The sequence below is a fragment of the Haliotis rubra genome, unplaced genomic scaffold (genome assembly GCF_003918875.1).
Source record: "Haliotis rubra isolate DU_JTF1 unplaced genomic scaffold, ASM391887v1 Scf1959, whole genome shotgun sequence".
In the NCBI taxonomy this organism is placed as follows: domain Eukaryota; kingdom Metazoa; phylum Mollusca; class Gastropoda; order Lepetellida; family Haliotidae; genus Haliotis; species Haliotis rubra.
Window position 1 is genome coordinate 14,848 of NW_025765957.1, and position 20,038 is coordinate 34,885.

At 39.8% G+C, this 20,038-nt stretch overlaps 2 protein-coding genes and 1 long non-coding RNA gene across 13 annotated transcripts in view; 1 reads left to right on the forward strand and 2 right to left on the reverse strand.

Moving 5' to 3' along the window:
* Positions 1-2,326: 2,326 nt before the first annotated feature.
* Positions 2,327-17,004, reverse strand: LOC124274911. Of its 3 annotated transcripts, none has more exons than XM_046710279.1 (4): positions 16,916-17,004; positions 6,205-6,556; positions 4,140-4,218; positions 2,327-3,973 (listed from the first exon to the last, which is right to left on the reverse strand). In XM_046710279.1, the coding sequence occupies exons 2-4, from the start codon at positions 6,340-6,342 to the stop codon at positions 3,870-3,872; spliced, it is 321 nt and encodes a 106-aa protein (XP_046566235.1). In that variant the 5' UTR covers positions 6,343-6,556; positions 16,916-17,004; the 3' UTR covers positions 2,327-3,869. The 3 variants fall into 3 exon arrangements, with proteins under 3 accessions (XP_046566235.1, XP_046566237.1, XP_046566236.1); XM_046710281.1 differs by lacking the exon at positions 16,916-17,004 and adding an exon at positions 16,646-16,866; XM_046710280.1 differs by lacking the exon at positions 16,916-17,004 and adding an exon at positions 7,054-7,097.
* The window catches only part of LOC124274909 (integumentary mucin C.1-like), a 40,994-nt gene continuing 30,918 nt past the window's right edge, over positions 9,963-20,038 (reverse strand). For 2 of the 9 annotated variants that reach the window (XR_006898079.1, XR_006898077.1), the window contains one exon: positions 11,438-11,639. Coding sequence is in view for 1 of the 9 variants with exons in the window: in XM_046710274.1 (XP_046566230.1) it covers positions 11,860-12,011; positions 12,171-12,249; positions 13,199-13,516; positions 13,814-13,857 (593 nt within the window). In the remaining 8 variants the exon portion in view is untranslated. Of the gene's footprint in view, positions 11,354-11,432; positions 11,683-11,748; positions 12,012-12,170; positions 12,250-13,198; positions 13,517-13,813; positions 13,858-20,038 lie in introns of those variants that run through there. The other 7 variants (XM_046710274.1, XR_006898073.1, XR_006898070.1 and 4 more) reach the window with 7 other exon arrangements.
* Positions 17,406-17,958, forward strand: LOC124274913. The gene is made up of 2 exons (XR_006898080.1): positions 17,406-17,487; positions 17,865-17,958. It is a non-coding gene; the product is annotated as an uncharacterized LOC124274913 (long non-coding RNA).

Below are 20,038 nucleotides of genomic sequence, written 5' to 3' on the forward strand. Positions count from 1 at the left end.
TCAGCATCCAGCTATATGGAAGACCACCTCCAGGATCTAGTGGGAGCCTCCATCCTGAGTGCAGGTCTGTGGTTCAGTGCCTGATTAATATCAAAGATTCTTGATGTTATCTGCCTGGTGTGCCACCTTAAAACAAGGACAGGCAACCACTATAAAACAGGCATTTGTCCAGAGAAATAGAATCAGCATCCCTACCACACATGCTAATATATGTAGCTGCAGTGTATAATCTTGAATGACTGACTGACTGAGTTTAGTTTTCCACATTTTAGCAATATTCCAGCAATATCACGGCAGGGGACACCAGAAATGGGCTTAACACATTGTGCCATAATCTTGAATGATGTTTGATAGGACCATCTGAAGGTATTTCTTTTCTATTTCTTGTCTTATGTATTGAATTTAACACCAAACCATGTTGTCCTTCTCCATGTACTAATCACTGCCATTACAGATAACTTTATGCATATTTTCTTGCAAATGAGGATTGTGTCAGTAAGAATAGGCACCCACCAACCTATGACTGCAAATGGTTGATTGTGTGGTCAGGTTTTGTGACTGGGTTAACTCGTATGTTGCTCATCATATCAATCACAGATTTCTTAGTTAATTACAGTTTGAGCTTTGTTAAGAGTAGTCACACAAACAAATGTTATGGTGTCTATTCTAGCTCTTATCGTATTCAGCTGTTAAAGTATATGTGACAGTTAAAAGCATAATGGGACTGAAGACATTGATGGTTGCACCTATGAAAGCAGGTGAAGGGATGCTGGAGACAGAGATGATTATCAATGTAATGTTTGAACTTACTCAACAGGTGTGTACTCTGCTGTGATCCTGTATACAGATATAAGCAATATCATACACAATTTTTCCTTGTAGCTGAACACCTACATGTACACTTTGAATAGTCCATGACTTGTTGGCATGTAGTCCTGTGCATAAATCGGAACACAAATCAGTTGAAGTTTATGAAATGTTGGGCGTGGAGAGTCCTTGGATGGGTGACTGTGTTTGCAGCTTGACTCTTGAGAGTTTCTGGGACTGCAGTCCTGCCCACAACAAAACACATGTGATCTGACCTTAGGCAAGTGAGTTTGTTCAAACATGCTTCTGTTCACCCAGCAGAAAATGGGTATCCGGTGGGACAAGTCATGTGACTATAACCTTTTAGCACCAATACGATCCGAGAATGGCCTTCAGCATTGACACATTTTATGCCAGGACTGCAAAGTAACATGACTACAGAGGTATGTAGAGAAACCAACCCTGAAGCAGACATTGATCATAGGAACACCATTTTCAAAAAAGACTCTCTATTTAGTTTTCATTGTAGTGAATCAACTCAAATATTGTTAAAGGTGTATTGTGTGTTGCCTCTTATTCCTGTAATGTATTACAGTGTTGCTTTGGTTACCTTATCTACCCTGTCTGCTGTAGATAATATATGTAACAAATAAGGCTACTATCATAGATATGGATAGGCAGTGTAAGTATGTTCTCACGCTGGTTAAAATACTGGTTAGTAGGTGGGAACAGTAAGCTAAAAATATGTTTTAGATCATTTTTTATCTTTGTCTGAAGATTTTGTTACATGATAAATGTTAGTGTTTTGTTGTTGAAGATTTCACTCATCAGTAATTCTGCTGTGTGATGGTGCTCCTTAAATCATCAAGTCTTGATCTGACAGTCCAGTGATTGATATCATGATCATCACTTTATGCAGTTTGGAATAAGTTATTCCATCAGCTTTAGTACATCTATTTTTAATGTAATCTGAATGTGTTATGTATTGAATTATTGAATACCTAAAATTAGAGATTTTTTGGTTACCTAAATTACAAGACCAAAAATTATGTAGCAACATACTCTGCCATTCTTCAGGAGAATATATTGAATCAAGCTCTATAACAGACACATGCAGACACATATTTTGTCACCTGTGCACATTTTGTATGTATGTTTTGTTTGTTTATATATGAAGACTATGTTTACAAGACTATATCGCAGGGGATATGATGGAGCCTTGTCAATGATCAAGTCTTGTTCACATAAACTAGTGATAAACACTATGAGTATGGTTTTATGGTTTCATTTACTCAGCTCATTACAAAAACAATGTTTGGTTGCATGGGACCTGTTCTAAATTTATAGACATATCATGAGGATGTGTGACAGCAGTGTTAAAGGTTGTGAATACATGCTTGTGAACTTTACGTCTAAAAATATAGATTTGATTCAACACACACACACACACACACACACAAACACAAACAAACAACTTCAACACACACACATGTATGTAAGAAAAAGAGAGGACAAAACAATGTATATAAGTTTTTATTAGTGTGAAGTGCCCAGTTAGCTATGATTCAATACAATTGGTATATCAAGCAGTTGGTTCAAAGGTTATATGATCAATACTAATACCAAAAAAGGCCTCACATAAAAGACGTCCTGGATGGCATCTTCTGCATTTCTGTAATTCATCAACCCAATATCTGCTTAACTAATCCAGTTGAACTGAAAATAGTTCTTTTGCATGTCTGGAAAGATCATGGCAGGAACAATATACATATTTGTTAGAAACAAAATCCTAGACAGGTTTGTTTTACAAAGGATATATGTACACAACACATATTGAAGTATAAGTCGTTTTGGACTGTGTGTTCATGTCATGCTTAACCAACCAGGAGTGTGGACAATAAGGCGGATATCTTTGTTATCTTAGACAATTTAGCCACCTTACCTGCAAAAACATCCCAAGTCCTAATGCCAGTATTACCTTGTTTTAAAATAAACTTTCTACTGTGTATTCCAACAGTATCTGGGAAATTATTTGATCCATTATATCAAATATTTATTTATATTAATGATATAGTAATGGCATATGTGCATGCACTGATGACAACATAGGAGAGAGAAGAACAGACACCTGTATGCAGTGTTTATTTTTGCTTTTCTTCTACATGCATTAGGTTCAGCCCTAAGTGTCAACTTACACCTTAGGGAAGCTTGTTTTCCTGTAATTTCTTTTGGCATGATTTAACTCCCTCCTTGTACAGTACACTACGGATAGTAGTTTCAGATCAAAATGAGAGGATTGTCCGATGTCAATTTTGTTCAAATATGGAAGCTGACAACCACTATAAATGTCTTTGAATGTTCTTTGTAATATAGAGGTTACATCATACATTTTCCCTAATAATAACCTTTTAGTGTTATTGTTATCAACATGTGTATCACTGTAAGGCGTTTTGTGGTTTGCATTATTTAAATACATTACATAAACTTGCATTTGCCTATCAGGCTAAAAGGACCAGATATCATTAACTAATCGATACAATGTGTGAAGCCGATTTTCATCGGCAGGTACACATGCCCATGTGCATGAATTCTACAAGACTTAGGTCAAGATATACATAAAGATGAATTTTAACAGGTCAGGACAGTTAAAGAGCATGTCCACATATGATTGGGGAGACACGGACCTAATCGAAAGATGTCTGTATCCACATGTTGCCAGAGAATTAGAGCCTACTCGTCAAGTTGTTATATCCACTCATCACAGATACAGACTTTGGATATCCACTCGAAAAGATGTCTATATTTACATATCATGGATAAAGCCTATTCTCCCGATGTCCGTATCCCGCATCATAGATGACTGAGAGTCTTATGCATGGATGGTCTCTGCTTGCACGGATGTTCTACAAAGTAATTATAATTTTCAGTTCATTGTGATATCCAGGGATACAACATCTGGACTTAATCGGTGCATGACGCAGAACAAATTGCTTTTCTATGACACATTGATATATGGATTGTCCGTCCCTTGGAGTGTTTTGGGTCTATTTTGTCATAGGTGTTTATGGGCTCCTCTGTTCTGGATGTGAAGCCAGAGTAGGTGGGGTGGACATCAGAGATTGGGAAGTCGTCGGGCTTCTTATGGCGGGATGTCCACCATTGTCGCCTGTAACAAAACACAGCTGATCATGTTTAATCAAAGCAACATATTGTTCACCAGTGTCAACTGTTATCTGATATCGTTAAAGATTTGATTTCAGCCTTCTACCTTTGCGTTGATGACACAAGATTTGAACAGGATGTTTAGATGTATTTAGCTCTATTGTCTCCACCTTGATATGACGACGTACAGTCCGCCAGCGGTGAGGACCAACACGGTGCCTGTAGCAACTCCAGCAGCAAAGACACCACCTGCAATAAAACCCACAATTTACATCTTACATTACATCTTACTATATGGACATTCAGGATGATCCACAGACACATCTGAAGTTGTACAATAATAGAGATTATGACCCTTGTTCTTGTTACCTACTTCCTGTTTCTTATCACTTAAGGTTTTCCTCACATATCCTGATTACACACTGATTGCAACGTAAGTGAAATATGACAGTACCATTTCATGGTGACACCAGTAACACATTCAATCAGTGCGTTGAAGTTTCGGGAAACAATCAATAATGTTTTTCACCAGTGTAGGAACATATTTTTTTCATTGTGTTGATAAAACTAATTTGAATAACCTATCAACTGAATACTGGAAAGACGGAATATTAAGAGAATGTTATGAATCGTTTATATTGTATTCATAATGGATTGTACTATAGACCTGATGCCTTGTGAGTAATGGAATAAAGAGTTTATTTCATCTGGTTTGACGTGAACGTTATAGAAGGCATGAATCACGACACGTACAGATATCAGCATTCTTGTGAACCATGTGACGGGATATGGTCACAAAATACCTGGTGTTATCAATATTTGTTTGTGATTCCACACACACATTGTAAATTGTGATTCTATCTCATAGAAAATCGTGCCGGCACTGGACATGCTGTGAAACTAATTGAATAAAGAACCCTTTCAGAAAATGGCCATGTAAACAGAAGTGACAAAACCCTTTCCATATTCATAAGAAATCTCTGGCCAAAGCAGAGTCGATTGTATAATAGTGACCATATCATGAGTAGATTTGTTTCAGCAGTATTACAGCTGTATGATATTGTTTGAAAACATATCGGATCTGAACATATGTTATATTTGGGATTACACTTTCTCAGTAAAAGTACAAAATATATCTGTCATTGTGCGTTCATATGTAGTCATTTTTCAGTACAACTAAAGAACCCGTGAAATCATAAAGATTTTGGGCTGACACTTTTGAACCGTAATAAACATCTTAAAGAACATGTACCTGGAAAACCATCATTACACGTTTGGCATCGCGTCCTGAGGTCTTGAGTTGAAGAAGGTTCAGTTGCTCTTTGTCCCCGCTGTTGAACGTACAGTTTCAGTGTGAGTGGTAGGCTGGAATGTAGATGTAATTCTCTTTGTAGTTTTGGGAAGAGGCGACGTGGTTGTTACAACATTTCTCCTCGATGTCAACGAAGTTGTAGTAGTTGTGCTGCTGTTAGTGTTTGGCTCAAAACACTCTATGTTTAGCTGACCTGTTGCAGCAAAACACTTATTATCAGAACTACTGGTTGCAGTTTACGATGAGATGGTAGTTGCAAGCTAGTCAGCGAGTTGACTGTGTATTCATATATATATGTAAGAAGAGTGGGTTTAGTTTTAAGCCCCTTTTCGCAAACATCACAGCGAGGACACTAGAAGTGTGCTTAATACATTGTCTCCATGTCGGGGAATTGAATCTGTGCCTTCGGCGTGTCGAGCGAACGCTTTAACAACTAGGCTACCCAAACAAACATTTGATATCACCGGAACCGTAGGAACATTATTTGACATTTAATTGCCTAAAATTACACGAGTAATCACTAACTGGGAGAAAATCATAATTATGAAATGTATGCATTTTTTTAATAGATATGAATCATTAAATATAAAGACACACGTAAATCCTACAGATTAACGGAAATTAAGTTTCAATGCCAAGTAATGTTGATATGTTTATATTCTTCACACACCTCTGATTCCAGAGCTCTTTGATATTACCACTATCAGCTCCTCTACACTGTTATGGGCTTGAGACTGTCAGGTAAATTCCAGGAACAATATTTGCTCAACTGCCGTGTACCAATGTTTCTTATTACACAGAATGTGTGGATCTTTATCAATATGGGCATAAGTCATACTCTTCTTGTATCAATCAACATTATCAGTTCCATTGTTTTGTATACTTATGTATATATATTTCACACATTAGGCAACATCCCTCACCTGATTGTTGCTTATCCTTGAACTGCAGCTGTCCTGACAGTATTTTGACTCCAGGTTTTGTAGCCACCACCAGGATCCATATCTCCTCACCAGTGGAGACGGTGTGAGTCTGTGCAGGTGGAGACTGAACAGCACCATTTGTACACTGTGTACTGGTCCCCCCACTTCGGTATAAGCATGTATGTATCACACTGTACTGCCAAGCTAACAGGGAACATGTCCACCTGTGTTGTCTGTGACACAGTCAGTCTACAGGAACACATCCCTCCCTCTGTGTTGATCTGTGTGGTAGACACATCCATCAGGATTTGAGTGAAGCTGGTCTCTGTCCCCAAGGAGCATGTCTGTAGTCCTTGGAGATAATTTTTTTGTCATAGCCTTAATAGGTTTTATGCTGTAACTTTCATCAAACGAACAGCGATTTAACGTGCAGGTAAATTGTAGTTCTTACCATGTTGTCTGACCAAACAAAACGAAGGATCCATGAATGTTACTGTGAACGTAACGTGTACTGCAATGAACTCGTCCGATTAAAAGTGTGTACCTGTTATATGTATTTATGGGCAACTCGGACGTTTACTCACATGTTTTATAGATAGAGTACACACATATACACTTAGTTTAGTTCATAAATGATATCCGCGCATAGGCAGTTCATATAGATGTCAAACAACGGCTATCGTACGTCACTGACACTAAAATTCCAGCGTTCGACTGCACACAACCAACCAAAAACATACAATTGTGATACACACTGAAGCCGTACATACAGTTTTTAAATAACTACCTATGTAAGTAACTGACACGCAAATCACAGTATACATCTGTTATATATTCAGTTAGTCTTACCTGAGATGACTGCCAGTAGCGTGAGGACAATAGCCAAAGTCAACAGGACGTCCATGATAATCTAAATTTAGATGTACTCCTCATTGGAAAATCATGCAGGTCGTATTTATCTGGAACCAGGAAGTGAATGACTCTTTGTAGGATAACCAAAAGCATCATTGTGTGTCAGCTAACATGAAAGGAATAATTACAATGAAACTTTGTTATTCGAGACTGAATTACATTTGAGAATCATACATATTACATATATATATATATCAACCAAGAAGTAACTTCTGTTTGGTAACCAATAACACACATATATGTTAAAATAGTGTCACATGAGTGTGTGGGGCGGTGGGAGTAGCCAAGTGGTTAAAACATTTGCTCGTCACGCCGAAGACACGGGTTCGATTCCTTACATGGGAACAATATGTGAAGCCCAATTATGGTGTCCTCCGCCGCGATATTGCTGGAATATTGCTAAAAGCGCTGTAAAACTAAACTCACAAGTTTTGTCAGTCCGCACTATCGTCGCAAGTGAATCGCTCGGGTTAGTAATTTCGGCGTAGCGACAACTGAGAAGCAGTTTAGGTTTATGTTTTAGAAGGCTGTATTTCTGGACCAGTCTGGTCCGAAATCAACTACATTTTATGAGTAACATTTAATCTTTGAAATGGGATGTTGAGATAAGCTGACTACCTACAGCAGACAGATAAGCTGACCAACGTAACACTATGAAATATTGCAGGAGAATGAGGTAGTATACTGACCATAAACATCTACATGTCCTGTAGTCATGGCACCTTGCTTCCCGACTGTCTCTCAGGCCTGATATATGATGACATATTTCAACATATTTATAATTCAAGAGGAGAGAAGAAGAAGAAGGCGTTTTCGTTCGCAGTTTTTCCAGCTTTAGGACGACGGTCTGTAAAAAAATGAACTGGACAATAAATCCAATGATCGATAGCATGAGTAACGGTCTTCATGTCTGCAACTGGGATACCATGACGTGGGTGATGCATATAAATGTATGTATCACCTGCTGAAGTTTGTCTTAATATGTCAAATATATATATCCAATTCGAGTCATATTTCTTAAGATGTTTCTGTGCTGATGATTAAGACATACACATAGTCCATGATCATGTCAATATTATTGATATGTAATCTCATCAAACCGATACAAATCTGCACAAGAAACAATCTTCAAACATCGAATGTCTCGCATTCAGTTTCGTCCACGTAGGTATTATACCTCTTTTTAGTTCAGATATTCTACACTCAAAACATGTATTGTAATAAATCAAAAATGAAATTAGTCCAGAGCATAAAACGCCCCACGTTGTACGCCTACCCTTTTAGTTCAGTAAGTCTACATTTTGAAACATACATGTATATATGTTCCCAATGTGTTGCAATACACCAGGCATGGGAGATAGAAGAATGGTCAAACGCGCCTCGCCAGGTACACTTTACTTACCCTTGTAGTTTAAGTACTTCCCCACTTGAATTATAAATATGTTGAAATATGTTATCATGTATCGGGCCTGAGAGACAGTCAGGAAGCAAGGTGCCATGACAACAGGGACATGTAGATGTTTATGGTCATATACTACCTCATTTTCCTGCAATATTTCATGTAGTGTTACGTTAGTCACCTTATCTGTCTGCTGTAGGTAGTCAGCTGGTATAGCAAGGCTACTGGTGAGGTGAAATTGGGTTTAACGTCGTGCTTGAGAATATTTCGCTCATATGACGACGTGCATGCGTGTCAATATGTGTATGTGCGGCTGCTTGTACTAGCCAAGACTTAAGCTGGTTTTATAGTGCTAGTGACCCACTGAGATACCATGCCGCAGTGAAGCATGAATACCCCACTCAGACACATTATTCTGACTCCAGAGCCGACCAGTCCTTGTTGTACCCATTAATGCCGAAGCGCCAGGCAGGGACCAACAAGTACCATATTTTAACGTCTGTTGGTATGACGCGGTCGGGGCAGCAAGGCTACTGATCACTATCGGCAGTCCGTTTCTGTTATTCAAAAGGTTGTGTGAAAATGTGTAATGCCAGTTTGTTGTTGTCCCCCGCCGCAACGCGGAACGGGGGACTATTTATTCAGCGGCGTCCGTACGTACGTCCCGTTTCTTGTTAACGCGATATGATCTGTTGCACCCAATGTCTTCAAATTTGGTGACAGCCTACATTAGGGGATTATGTTTTATGAGATATTGTGTTAACAAGATTTTGAAAAGTGGTCAAAGTAGTGTGGTGACCTTGAATATAAGACTGGTGTCTGTGTAATCCCCAAGGTAGGCTGTCACCAAATGTAGCATTGGGTTACAACAGTTCATGAGATATCGCACTAACAAGGGTTTGAAAAGTGTGACCTTGAAAATAAGGTCAAGGTCGCAAAATCGACTTATTAATGTCTTCGTAAACCCCTAATGTGGAAAGGCTGTTCCCCGAGGTTCGAATCCCACATGGGTACAATGTGTGAAGCCCATTTCTGGTGTCCCCGCCGTGATGTTGATGGAATATTGCTAAAAGCGGCGTAAAACCAAACTCAGTCAGTCAGTCAGTCAGTGTTATTGAACACATTTGACACCGAGCATGCTTTAAGTTGCTTCAGTATTATAATAATTCTTCATGAACCTTTGGCCATGTCTCCCTACCTGTAAAGCGTGTTGTAACAGGTTTCTATTATGACCTTGTTTGTCATGGGTATCTTTACTTCACCTAGCAATTGTATGCTAAGGATTTCTTCTCACAATATCATTACACACAGACTGCAATGTAACTGAAACGTGATGCAGCGATTTCCCGATTTAGACACAGGTGACGCATTCTTTTACTACACTGAACATTCGAGGATTTCATTCAACACACAGCAGGCTTCATGTATGTAAGAGTATAAGAACAAATGTGAAGGAATACGTCTTTAATACCATAACGTGCTCATTTTGCTATTATTCAACAAATGGGCGTGTACACCACAAGAGGCCTCATATAAAGATGCCCCAGATGCATTTCAATAATCCATGAACCCGATATCGGCTTCACTAATCCAGTTGAAATGAAAACAGTTCTTTGCGTGTCTGGTAAGATCACAGCAGGAACAACTAAACATATTGTCTTAAACTAAAGATCAGAAACAGGTTTGTTTTGCAAAAGATATATGTACACTACACACATTGAAGGAAAAGTCGTTTTGTAACTGGTTTATGTCATGCTAAACCAATCAGGTTAGTCTGACACGAAACCCGAGCGCCGACAGATTTGTACCAGTAACTTCCCATATATATATGTTTCAGTGGAGGAGTATGTTATGGATCATTAAGTCCACTGTGTCGATAATTTCGATATAATGAATGGCGATAGTGTCTCCTATGATACCCCCTGAGGAAATACATGTTCCAGTAAATGTACACGGTACATCATTTCTTCAAACAGGAAGTAATGTAGGTGCATAACAATCACGAGAATAAGACAGTGTCTTTGTTATCCCTTAGACAGTTTAACCACTATGCCGGCAATAACAGCCTGATGTCTCAGTGTCGACAAAGTATTCAGTATTCAACAAGCGTCTGGGAAATTGTTGATCTCTTACATAAAATATGTATTCTGTGATAATTAGTTTCATAGCAATAACAGGGTATGCAAATGTATATGTGGCCACAAACAGTGACTTGAGTTTTGTGATGTTTATCATCATCCCTTAGATAAGTTCACTGCTCAGTGTCGACTTACTCGTAGAGGAAGCTTGTGTTTCTGTAATTTGTTTTCGTGTCACTTGGTTCGGGTAAATCGCCATTCATTGAACTGAAGTTTACTATGGTTTATAGTTTGTTGCGTTTCAGATCAAAATGAGGAGACACGCCCGATGTCACTTATGCAAATGTTCCCAAACGTATATGGTATGAAGCTGACAAACCATTATAATGACTAAGACGAACTGACCACACGTCCCTCTCTTTTGTCTCATAATGTGTATATACCGAATAACACTATGACACGAGGCTTTGTGTTTTCAAGCAGAACATACTGCATTTCCTAATCTCCAGGCATTGACCCAACAGAGTTGACAGACTAACAACTGACTAACAGACACTGTGCAAAACAACACAATAACTAAAATAAACAATGCATTATCAAAGCAAAGTCCGCTGATTACCACAAATTTAATCTTTGCATGTTCTTCGAAATACAAAGGTTGACATCAATATTGACAGAGGGTTGACATTACGTTTCCCAGAACCTACTCGTTAAGATGTCCATATCCACACATCATTGATAGGGATTACGCCAGAACCTACTCGTAAAGATATCCATATCCACACATCATTTGATACAGGAAGCTTTACATCCGAATCTATTAAGCAGCGTATCCAACATAAAGATATCCATATCCTCGCATCACTGATACAGACATACATTCCGAACCTACTCGTAATGATGTCCATATCGACGCATCATTGATGGGATTACGCCAGAACCTACTCGTAAAGATGTCCATATCGACGCATCATTGATAGGGATTACGCCCAGAACTTCCTCGTAAAGATGTCTATATCCACGCATCATGGAGGGACGTCTGGAAGCTACTCGTAAAGATGTCCATTTACACACAAGATGGACAGAGACCTACTTAAAGAACCTACCTGACATGATGGACAAAGGTCCATATCCATACATCATCATCGGACAAGTAATTATGATTTTTCATTTCATTGTGATATCCAGGGGTGCAACATTTTGAGATTAACCAATAGAGCATGACGCAGAACAAGTTACTTAATCTATGACACATTGATATATGGATTATCCGTCCCCTTGGAGGGGTTTTGGGTCTATTTTGTCGTAGGTGTTTATGGGCTCCTCTGTTCTGGATGTGAAGCCAGAGTAGGTGGGATGGGCTTCAGAGATTGGGATGTCGTTTGGTCTTCTGACGGCGGGATGTCCACCATTGTCGCCTGTAACAGAACACAATCATGTTTAATAAAAGTAACACATTGTTGTTCACCAATATGAACTTTATCTATGCTGGTTGCTATGTATTGCTTTTAAACCTACAACTGATTACATAAAATTTGAACATGACGTTTAGATTTATTTGGCTTTATTGTCTTCACCTTGATATGACGATGTACAGTCCGCCAGCAATGAGGACCAACACGGCGCCTGTAGCAACTCCAGCAGCAAAGATACCACCTACAATAAAACCCACAATGGAATCACAATCACCAAAATTACATCTCACTATATGGACATTTTGGAGTGGAATTCTGTCTCATGTATCAGGATCTACCATGATCCACAGACAGCTCTGAAGTGGTATCCAACTTTATAGATTACTGACCACCTAACTTCTAATGACCTAGCTTCACTTAAGATGTTCCAATCATATTTTGGATTACACACTGGCTGCACATCGTAACTGAAATTATTATGTTGGAACTACGACACTGGTAACACCATTCATTCAATTTGTTGCGTGATATACACTATTGAGTTTGTAGGGTTATACATAATCACTTTTTACTATTTTTTGACAGTGAGTGATAGATAGTTAAGATAAACTCTTGCCAAGCAATGTTAGTGCATCTGTGTTTTTTTAGAAATATAGTAATGTTAATATCAGACATTCCTGAAGAATGTCCAGTACTCAACTTATGGCCTCACAATATTGTGTACACAGTGTACAGCCTTAGGTCTGCTAGAATAATAACATTCACAGTCACAGTCTTGACACATCTGCACTATTTCTTATTAAATGCACAAAGATTTCAACCTCATATTTCTTTAATAGTTCACAACATACCACACCTAACCTGCCAGTTACTATACTAAAACACCCAGGCTAACTCCAATTGTGGTATTTTCAGAAGCCTTCACGAACGTACTTTGAAGTAGCATTCCTTTTACCAATCTCTGAGCAGAGTGAGTTGGGTTTTACGTCGCTTTTAGCAATATTCCAGCAATATCACGACGGGGGACACCAGAAATGGGCTTCACATTGTGCCCATGTGGGGAATCGAACCTGGGTCTTCGGCGTGACGAGAGCCAACGCTTTAACCATTAGGCTACAAATTCCCCACCGCCCCACCAATCCCTGAAATGGGAGAAAGCGCCAGTGTGGAACTTTGGAAAGCATACGTACCGGGGAAGGTATCCCTTTGTATTGTCTGTAATAGCACCTTGAGTAGGAGAAGAAGCTGGAGTGCTTCCTGCTGGTGTTGCAGCTGACCAGAGTAAGTAACTCCTGCAGATGAACTAATAGAAGTGTCTCCGTGGCAGTACCAGAAGTAGTCTGTTCTTGAGGTGTGCTGTCTGTTGGACTTATGACAGAAGGTTTTCTGTACTTGTTGTTGACCTTGTTGATGCTGTCATCATGCTTGTTAACTGTTCTTGTTGGAACTGTTGTTGTTGTTGGTACTGGTGTTGTTGTAGTTGATGTTGTTGTGGGAGTTGTTGTTGTGATACTGTTGGTGTTTGGCTCAAAACACTCAATGTTCAGCAGGTCTAATGCTGTGGGGAGAAAAATGTATTTATGTTATTTAGAATGTTAAATTATATGAAGACATACAATATAGAATAGAAGTGTCTCCCGTGGCAGTAGCGAAGCAGCAGTCTGTCCTTGATGTGTGCTGTCTGTTGTACTTCCTGTACTTGTTGAGCTTGTTGATGTTGTCTCCATGCTTGTTACTGTTGCTGTTGGTACTGTCGTTGTTATTGGTGTTGCTGTTGTTGATGCTGTTATGGGAGTAGTTATTGTAGAACTGTTGTTGTTCGGCTCAAAGCACTCAATGTTAAGCAAGGCTATGCAGTAGAGAAAGACAATTTCCTCACATGTTATTCATGGACAAAATGTTAAATTACATAACGACATACACCACGGATGTAAGAAGTAGTATATCCTGATTTATACAAAATATATAGTCGAAAAATACAAAATCAACACAAATCTCAAAATTGTACGGATTAGTTTCCTCCTGTCATTACATTACCAGGGGCATGAACCAAATAATGTCACATGAAACATGACATCTGTGCATGTTACGTGTTGTGCAGGTTGATTGTAGTACCAATGTGAAGAATTTTGTATGATGTATTGTAGATTCTCATGATTCTGACATTATCATGAACATGTTTTATGAATATCTTGTAAATAACGTTGACACCAGGTGTTCCCGAAAGAGTGAACCTATCCTGACCCACCAATGGCACGTATCCTCGTACTATCTCAAAAAGCAAATCACTGATAACCTGATGCCGCCTCCTGTCCCTGGACCAATGATCTGGAACACCACAGGACCCACTCTCTGGTTTTAGGTGCCGTTGTACAAAACAACCTTAGCGCTAAGGCTACCTTAAGTCTATGTTAAAGTATGGGAGTTACGGTCACCTTAGCGTTAAGATTGCTTGCGGTACAACGGCACCCAGGCCTATTCCACCCCATACCATGATGCTTGCACCTCCCCATGAGTCTCTTTCCATAAACACATTAGTCTGAGTAACGCTGGCCACGTCGTCGCCATATTCTTGTTCTGCCATCTGCAGTTAATACGCAGTATCGACTGTCATCAGAGAACAGAACAGTCCTCCATTGCTTGTATCGCCAGTTTTGGTGTTGTAGAACCAAACTGTAGACGTTCACGCCGATGACGAGGGGTGAGGGATAGGTCCACGGTAAAGGTCTACGGCAATGGAGGTTCCCGCTGTTAAGACGTCGGGTACGTTATCAGGACTGATCGTTCTTCCGTGTGTTCCCACTGTCTGGTGTGCTGTTTCGGATGCCTGCATGAAGGGATTCTGTACATGCTGTCGCACACCATGGCGGTCTTGGTCTGCAAGTACGGGGGGCGATCATTTGTGGTGTCGTGAGTCACGGCATCCTGCTGACGTTGTAATGTGAATGTTTCAACCAGGTTTGGGGTGCATTTTATAGGGCTGGTCCTTGTGAACAGCACATGCAGTATGAGTTGCATACAAAAACATAGAGAACACCCTACCATCTCCGAGATCAGGTTGCGTTTTTGAGACCATTTCCAGGGTTCCATTCTGAGTTGGGGAAGGAATGTCTTTGCTCAGTTGGAGATGTTGTCAAAAATATACAATCAAAACATTAAACATAACATTACAGTTGTCCTTTTCTGCGAAGGAAAATTCCAAACTGACGTTTCTTATGCTGCCTAGTATATATGTCCAGCTTGTCTTATGCACATACCAATTCAGAGTTTCATAACTCCCAATTTTCAGAAATTTTGAATATGTGTTGAAGTATACGTGTAGTTGAAAGCTTTCTATCCCTGAAACTTGGATTTAATGATTATGTATTTGAAACACTAGCAACAACAATAAGCAAACGTTCATTTGTAATTTTCACCCAAACAGACTTATAAACCTTGTCTGCATTGTTACTTATATTGTCATTTTGTTCATCCCAAAGCACGAATCATTGGTGCACAGCATCCTCACTCACTGTCCACGTGGATGACGCAATCTTTGGGAGTGATGACTATTGCATGTGCAAGAGTTTAACGTGAGCAAGTACATGGCATAAAACAACAGACGACCGACGCGATGTCATATCAAATAACGAATCGTGTATCTGCTTGTGATGTGCAGATTCACATTTTGGACAAGGTATATACATTTAAGATTAACTTTGAAGGTTTTCACAGGTTTTCGCCTCATATGTGTTTTCATTTTATGGACAACAATATATTGTATGATAAATGTATAGGTGTCATAGTGCTAAATTCACTTTGTGCATGTCAACCTGCCTCATGTGTGTGTATTGTGTGTGTGTGTGTGTGTGTGTGTGTGTGTGTGCGCGTGTAATCTGAGTTTACTATGAAATGTTGTGTGTTTCAATACTTGATGTTTGTTATCATACCACTAATTTATTGGACTATACACATCTGTATCATTATAGATATAATTAAGACACTTTTGATGTCAAACAACATCAGTTTGATTGTGGTTCAGCCTTTACGCTTTTGACATTATCTCTGACCTGACGGTTGCTTCACCTTGAACTGCAGCTGTCCTGACAGTCCTCTGGATCCAGGTTTTGTAGCCACCACTAGGATCCATATCTCCTCATCAGTGGCGACGGTGTGAGTCCGTGCAAATGGAGCTTGAACAACACCATGTGTACACTGTGTACCTGTCCCCCACTTCGGTACAGTCATGTATGTATCACACTGTGGTAACCAGCCAATAAGGAACATATCCACCTGTGTTGTCTGTGACACAGTCAGTCTACAGGAACACATCCCTCCGCTTGTGTTGATCTGTGTGGTAGACACATCCAGCAGGATTTGAGTGGAGCTGGTCTCTGTCTCCGAGGAGCATATCTGTAGACCTAGGAGAGAAGGAAAATCATTTTTCCATAGCCTTCATAGGTTCAATGTTGTAACTTTCATCGAACGAACAGCGATTTACGTGCATGTATATTGTAGTTCTTACCATGGTCGCTGACGAAACAAGACAAAGGATCCATTAGTGTTACCGTGTACGTAACGTGTACTGCAATGAACTCGTTCGATAAAACGTGTGTACCTGTTACAGGTATTTATGGGCAACTCGGACATATACTCACATGTTTTATAGATAGAGTACACATATACACATAGTTTAGTTCATAAATGATATCCGCACATAGGCAGTTCATATAGATGTCAAACAACGGCTACCTTACGTCACTGACACTAAAATTCCAGCGTTCGACTGCACACAACCAACTGAATGCGTACAGTTGTGATACAAACTGAAGCAGTACATACAGTTTTTAAATAACGACTTATGTAGGTAACTGACACGCAAGTCTCAGTGTTTCAGTAACACACTGAATTTACTCAGTTAGTCTTACCTGAGGTGACTACCGGTAGCGTGAGGACAGCCAAAGTCAACAGGACGTCCATGATAATCTAAATTTAGATGTACTCCTCCTTTGAACATTATGCAGGTCGAATTCATCTGGAACCAGGAAGTGAATTAATCCTTGTAGGATAACCAAAATCATCTTTGTGTGTCAGCTCACAAGAAAGGAATAATTACAATGAAACTTTGTTATTCGAGACTGAATTACATTTGAGAATCATACATATTACATGTACATGTATATCCATCTGCAACCAAGAAGTAACTTCTGTCTGGTAACCAATAACACCCATGAGTGTTAAATAGTGTCACATGACTGTGTGGGGCGGTAGGGTAGCCAAGTGGTTAAAACGTTCGCTCGTCACGCCGAAGACACGGGTTCGATTCCTTACATGGGTACAATGTGTGAAGCCCAATTATGGTGTGAGCCGTGATATTGGTGGAATATTGCTAAAAGCGCTGTAAAACAAAACTCACAAGTTTTGTCAGTCCGCACTATCGTCGCAAGTGAATCGCTCGGGTTAGTAATTTCGGCGTAGGGACAACTGAGTCCAATGTTAGGTTTATATAGTAATAGTCCGCATATATGGCGCTCATCTCCAAGCACATTGCCTGCTCACGGCGTTACGTACATTATTATCCCCGGTCATAGGACACTATCGTACTTTCCGATACTTTTTCAACTCCCGGCGGAGTATACAGCCATGTTGCTTGTTAGGCGCAACGAACTAAACACTCACATTGGCAGCACATCCTCACGGGTACCCATTTTACAGCTGGGTGAACTGATACAATGTGGATCTAAGTATCTTGTCCAAGGATACTACGCAAATGTGCCCACCTCGAGACCCGAACCTAGGTGCCTTCCACCGGGGATCGAACCCGGGTCTTCAACGTGATAGGCAGACGCCTTACCACTGCACTACTGCGCTCCACAGGTTTATGTTTTAGAAGGCTGTATTTCTGGACCAGTCTGGTCCGAAATCAACTACATGTTATGAGTTACATTTAATCTTTGAAATGGGATGTTGAGAAGAGCCATGCTATGTATATTTAGGTAACGGGAGATAACCAGCTTGTATCTGGATATAAAAGGTAAACCATTAGCAAATGTGGTGTACATTGTTCACGAATATCTTCCGCAGATGTTGTAAACTGCTGCACTAAGAGAGATGGCGTTTTTCGTTCGCGGTTTTCCAGCTTTATGACGACGGTCTGTGATTGATAGCATGAGTAATGGTCTGCATGTCTGCCACTGGGATACCATGGCATGGGTGATGCATATAGTAATGTATGTATCACATGCTGAAGTTTGTCTTAACATGTCAAATAAAGATATCCATTTCGAGTCATATGTGTTAAGATGTTTCTGTGCTGATGATTAAGACATACACATAGTCCATGATCATGTCAATATAATTGATATGTAATCTCATCAAACCGATACAAATCTGCACAAGAAACAATCTTCAAACATCGAATGTCTCGCATTCAGTTTCGTCCACGTAGGTATTATACCTCTTTTAGTTCAGATATTCTACACTCAAAACATGTATTGTAATAAATCAAAAATGAAAGATGTCAGGGAAACATAAAACGCCCTACGTTGTACTCTTACCCTTTTAGTTCAGTAAGTCTACATTTGAAACATTCATGTATATATGTTCCAATGTCTTGCAATACACCAGGCATGGGAGATAGAAGAATGGTCAAACGCGCCTCGCCAGGTACACTTACTTACCCTTGTAGTTTAGTAATTCCCCACTTGAAACATAAATATGTTGAAATATGGTATCTTATATCAGACCTGAGAGACAGTCGGGAAGCAAGGTGCCATGACTACAGGGACATGTAGATGTCTATGGTCATATACTACCTCATTTTCCTGCAATATTTCATAGTGTTACGTTGGTCACCTTATCTCTCTGCTGTAGGTAGTCAGCTGGTATATCAAGGCTACTGATCACTATCGGCAGTCCGTTTCTGTTATTCAAAAGGTTGTGTGAAAATGTGTAATGCCAGTTGTCCCCCGCCGCAACGCGGAACGGGGGACTATGTATTCAGCGGCGTCCGTACGTACGTCCCGTTTCTTGTTAACGCGATATCTCATGATTTGTTGCACCCAATGTTTTCAAATTTGGTGACAGCCTACATTGGGGGATTACGCAGACACCAGTCGATTGTGGTGACATTGACCTTATTTTCAAGGTCAGCGCACTACTTTGACCACTTTTCAAATTCTCGTTAACGCGATATCTCATCAACTATTGTCCCGAATGTTTTCAAATCTGGTGACAGCCTACATTAGGGGATTACGCAGATACCAGTTGATTTTGGTGACCTTGACCTTATTTTCAAGGTCACACTTTTCAAACTCTTGTTAGTGCGATATCTCATGATTTGTTGCACCCAATATCTTCAAATTTGGTGACAGCCTACATTGGGGGATTACGCAGACACCAGTCCATTGTGGTGGCCTTGACCTTATTTTCAAGGGAACACTTTTCAAACCCTTGTTACCGCAATATCTCATGAACTATTGTACCCAATGTCTTCAAAATTAGTGACAGCCTACACTGGATGATTATGCAGACACCAGTCGATTTGGGTGACCTTGACCTTATTTTCAAGGTCAGCACGACGCTTTGACCACTGTTGAAATTCTCGTTGACACAATATCTCATGAACTGTTATACCCAATGTCTTCAAATCTGGTAACAGCCTACATTAGGGGATTACGCAGTCACCAATCGATTTTGGTGACCTTGACCTTATTTTCAAGGTCACACTTTTCAAACTCGTGTTAGTGCGATATCTCATGAACTTTTGTACCCAATGTTTTTAAATTTGGTGACAGCCTAACTTGGGGGATTACACAGGCACCATTCGATTTTGGTGACCTTAAACTTATTTTCAAGGTCACCACACTACTTTGACCACTTTTCAAATCCTTGTTAACGCAATATCTCATAAATCATTGTACCCAATGTCTTCATTTATATCCACAACCTACATTGGGTGATTATACAGACACCAGTCATTTCAGGCATCTTTTATATGACAAAAATATATAAAGTAGTAAATATGTTATAAATATTTCGCTCGGCGGGGG

Coding starts and splice junctions, on each gene's coding strand:
- LOC124274911 (XM_046710279.1), bottom strand. CDS start 6,342: ATGGTGCTGTTCAGTCTCCACCTGCACAGACTCACACCGTCTCCACTG. Junction 4,219..6,204: donor CAAGGATAAGCAACAATCAG/GTGAGGGATGTT, acceptor GTTTTATTGCAG/GTGGTGTCTTTGCTGCTGGA. Junction 3,974..4,139: donor CTGTACGTCGTCATATCAAG/GTGGAGACAATA, acceptor GTTTTGTTACAG/GCGACAATGGTGGACATCCC.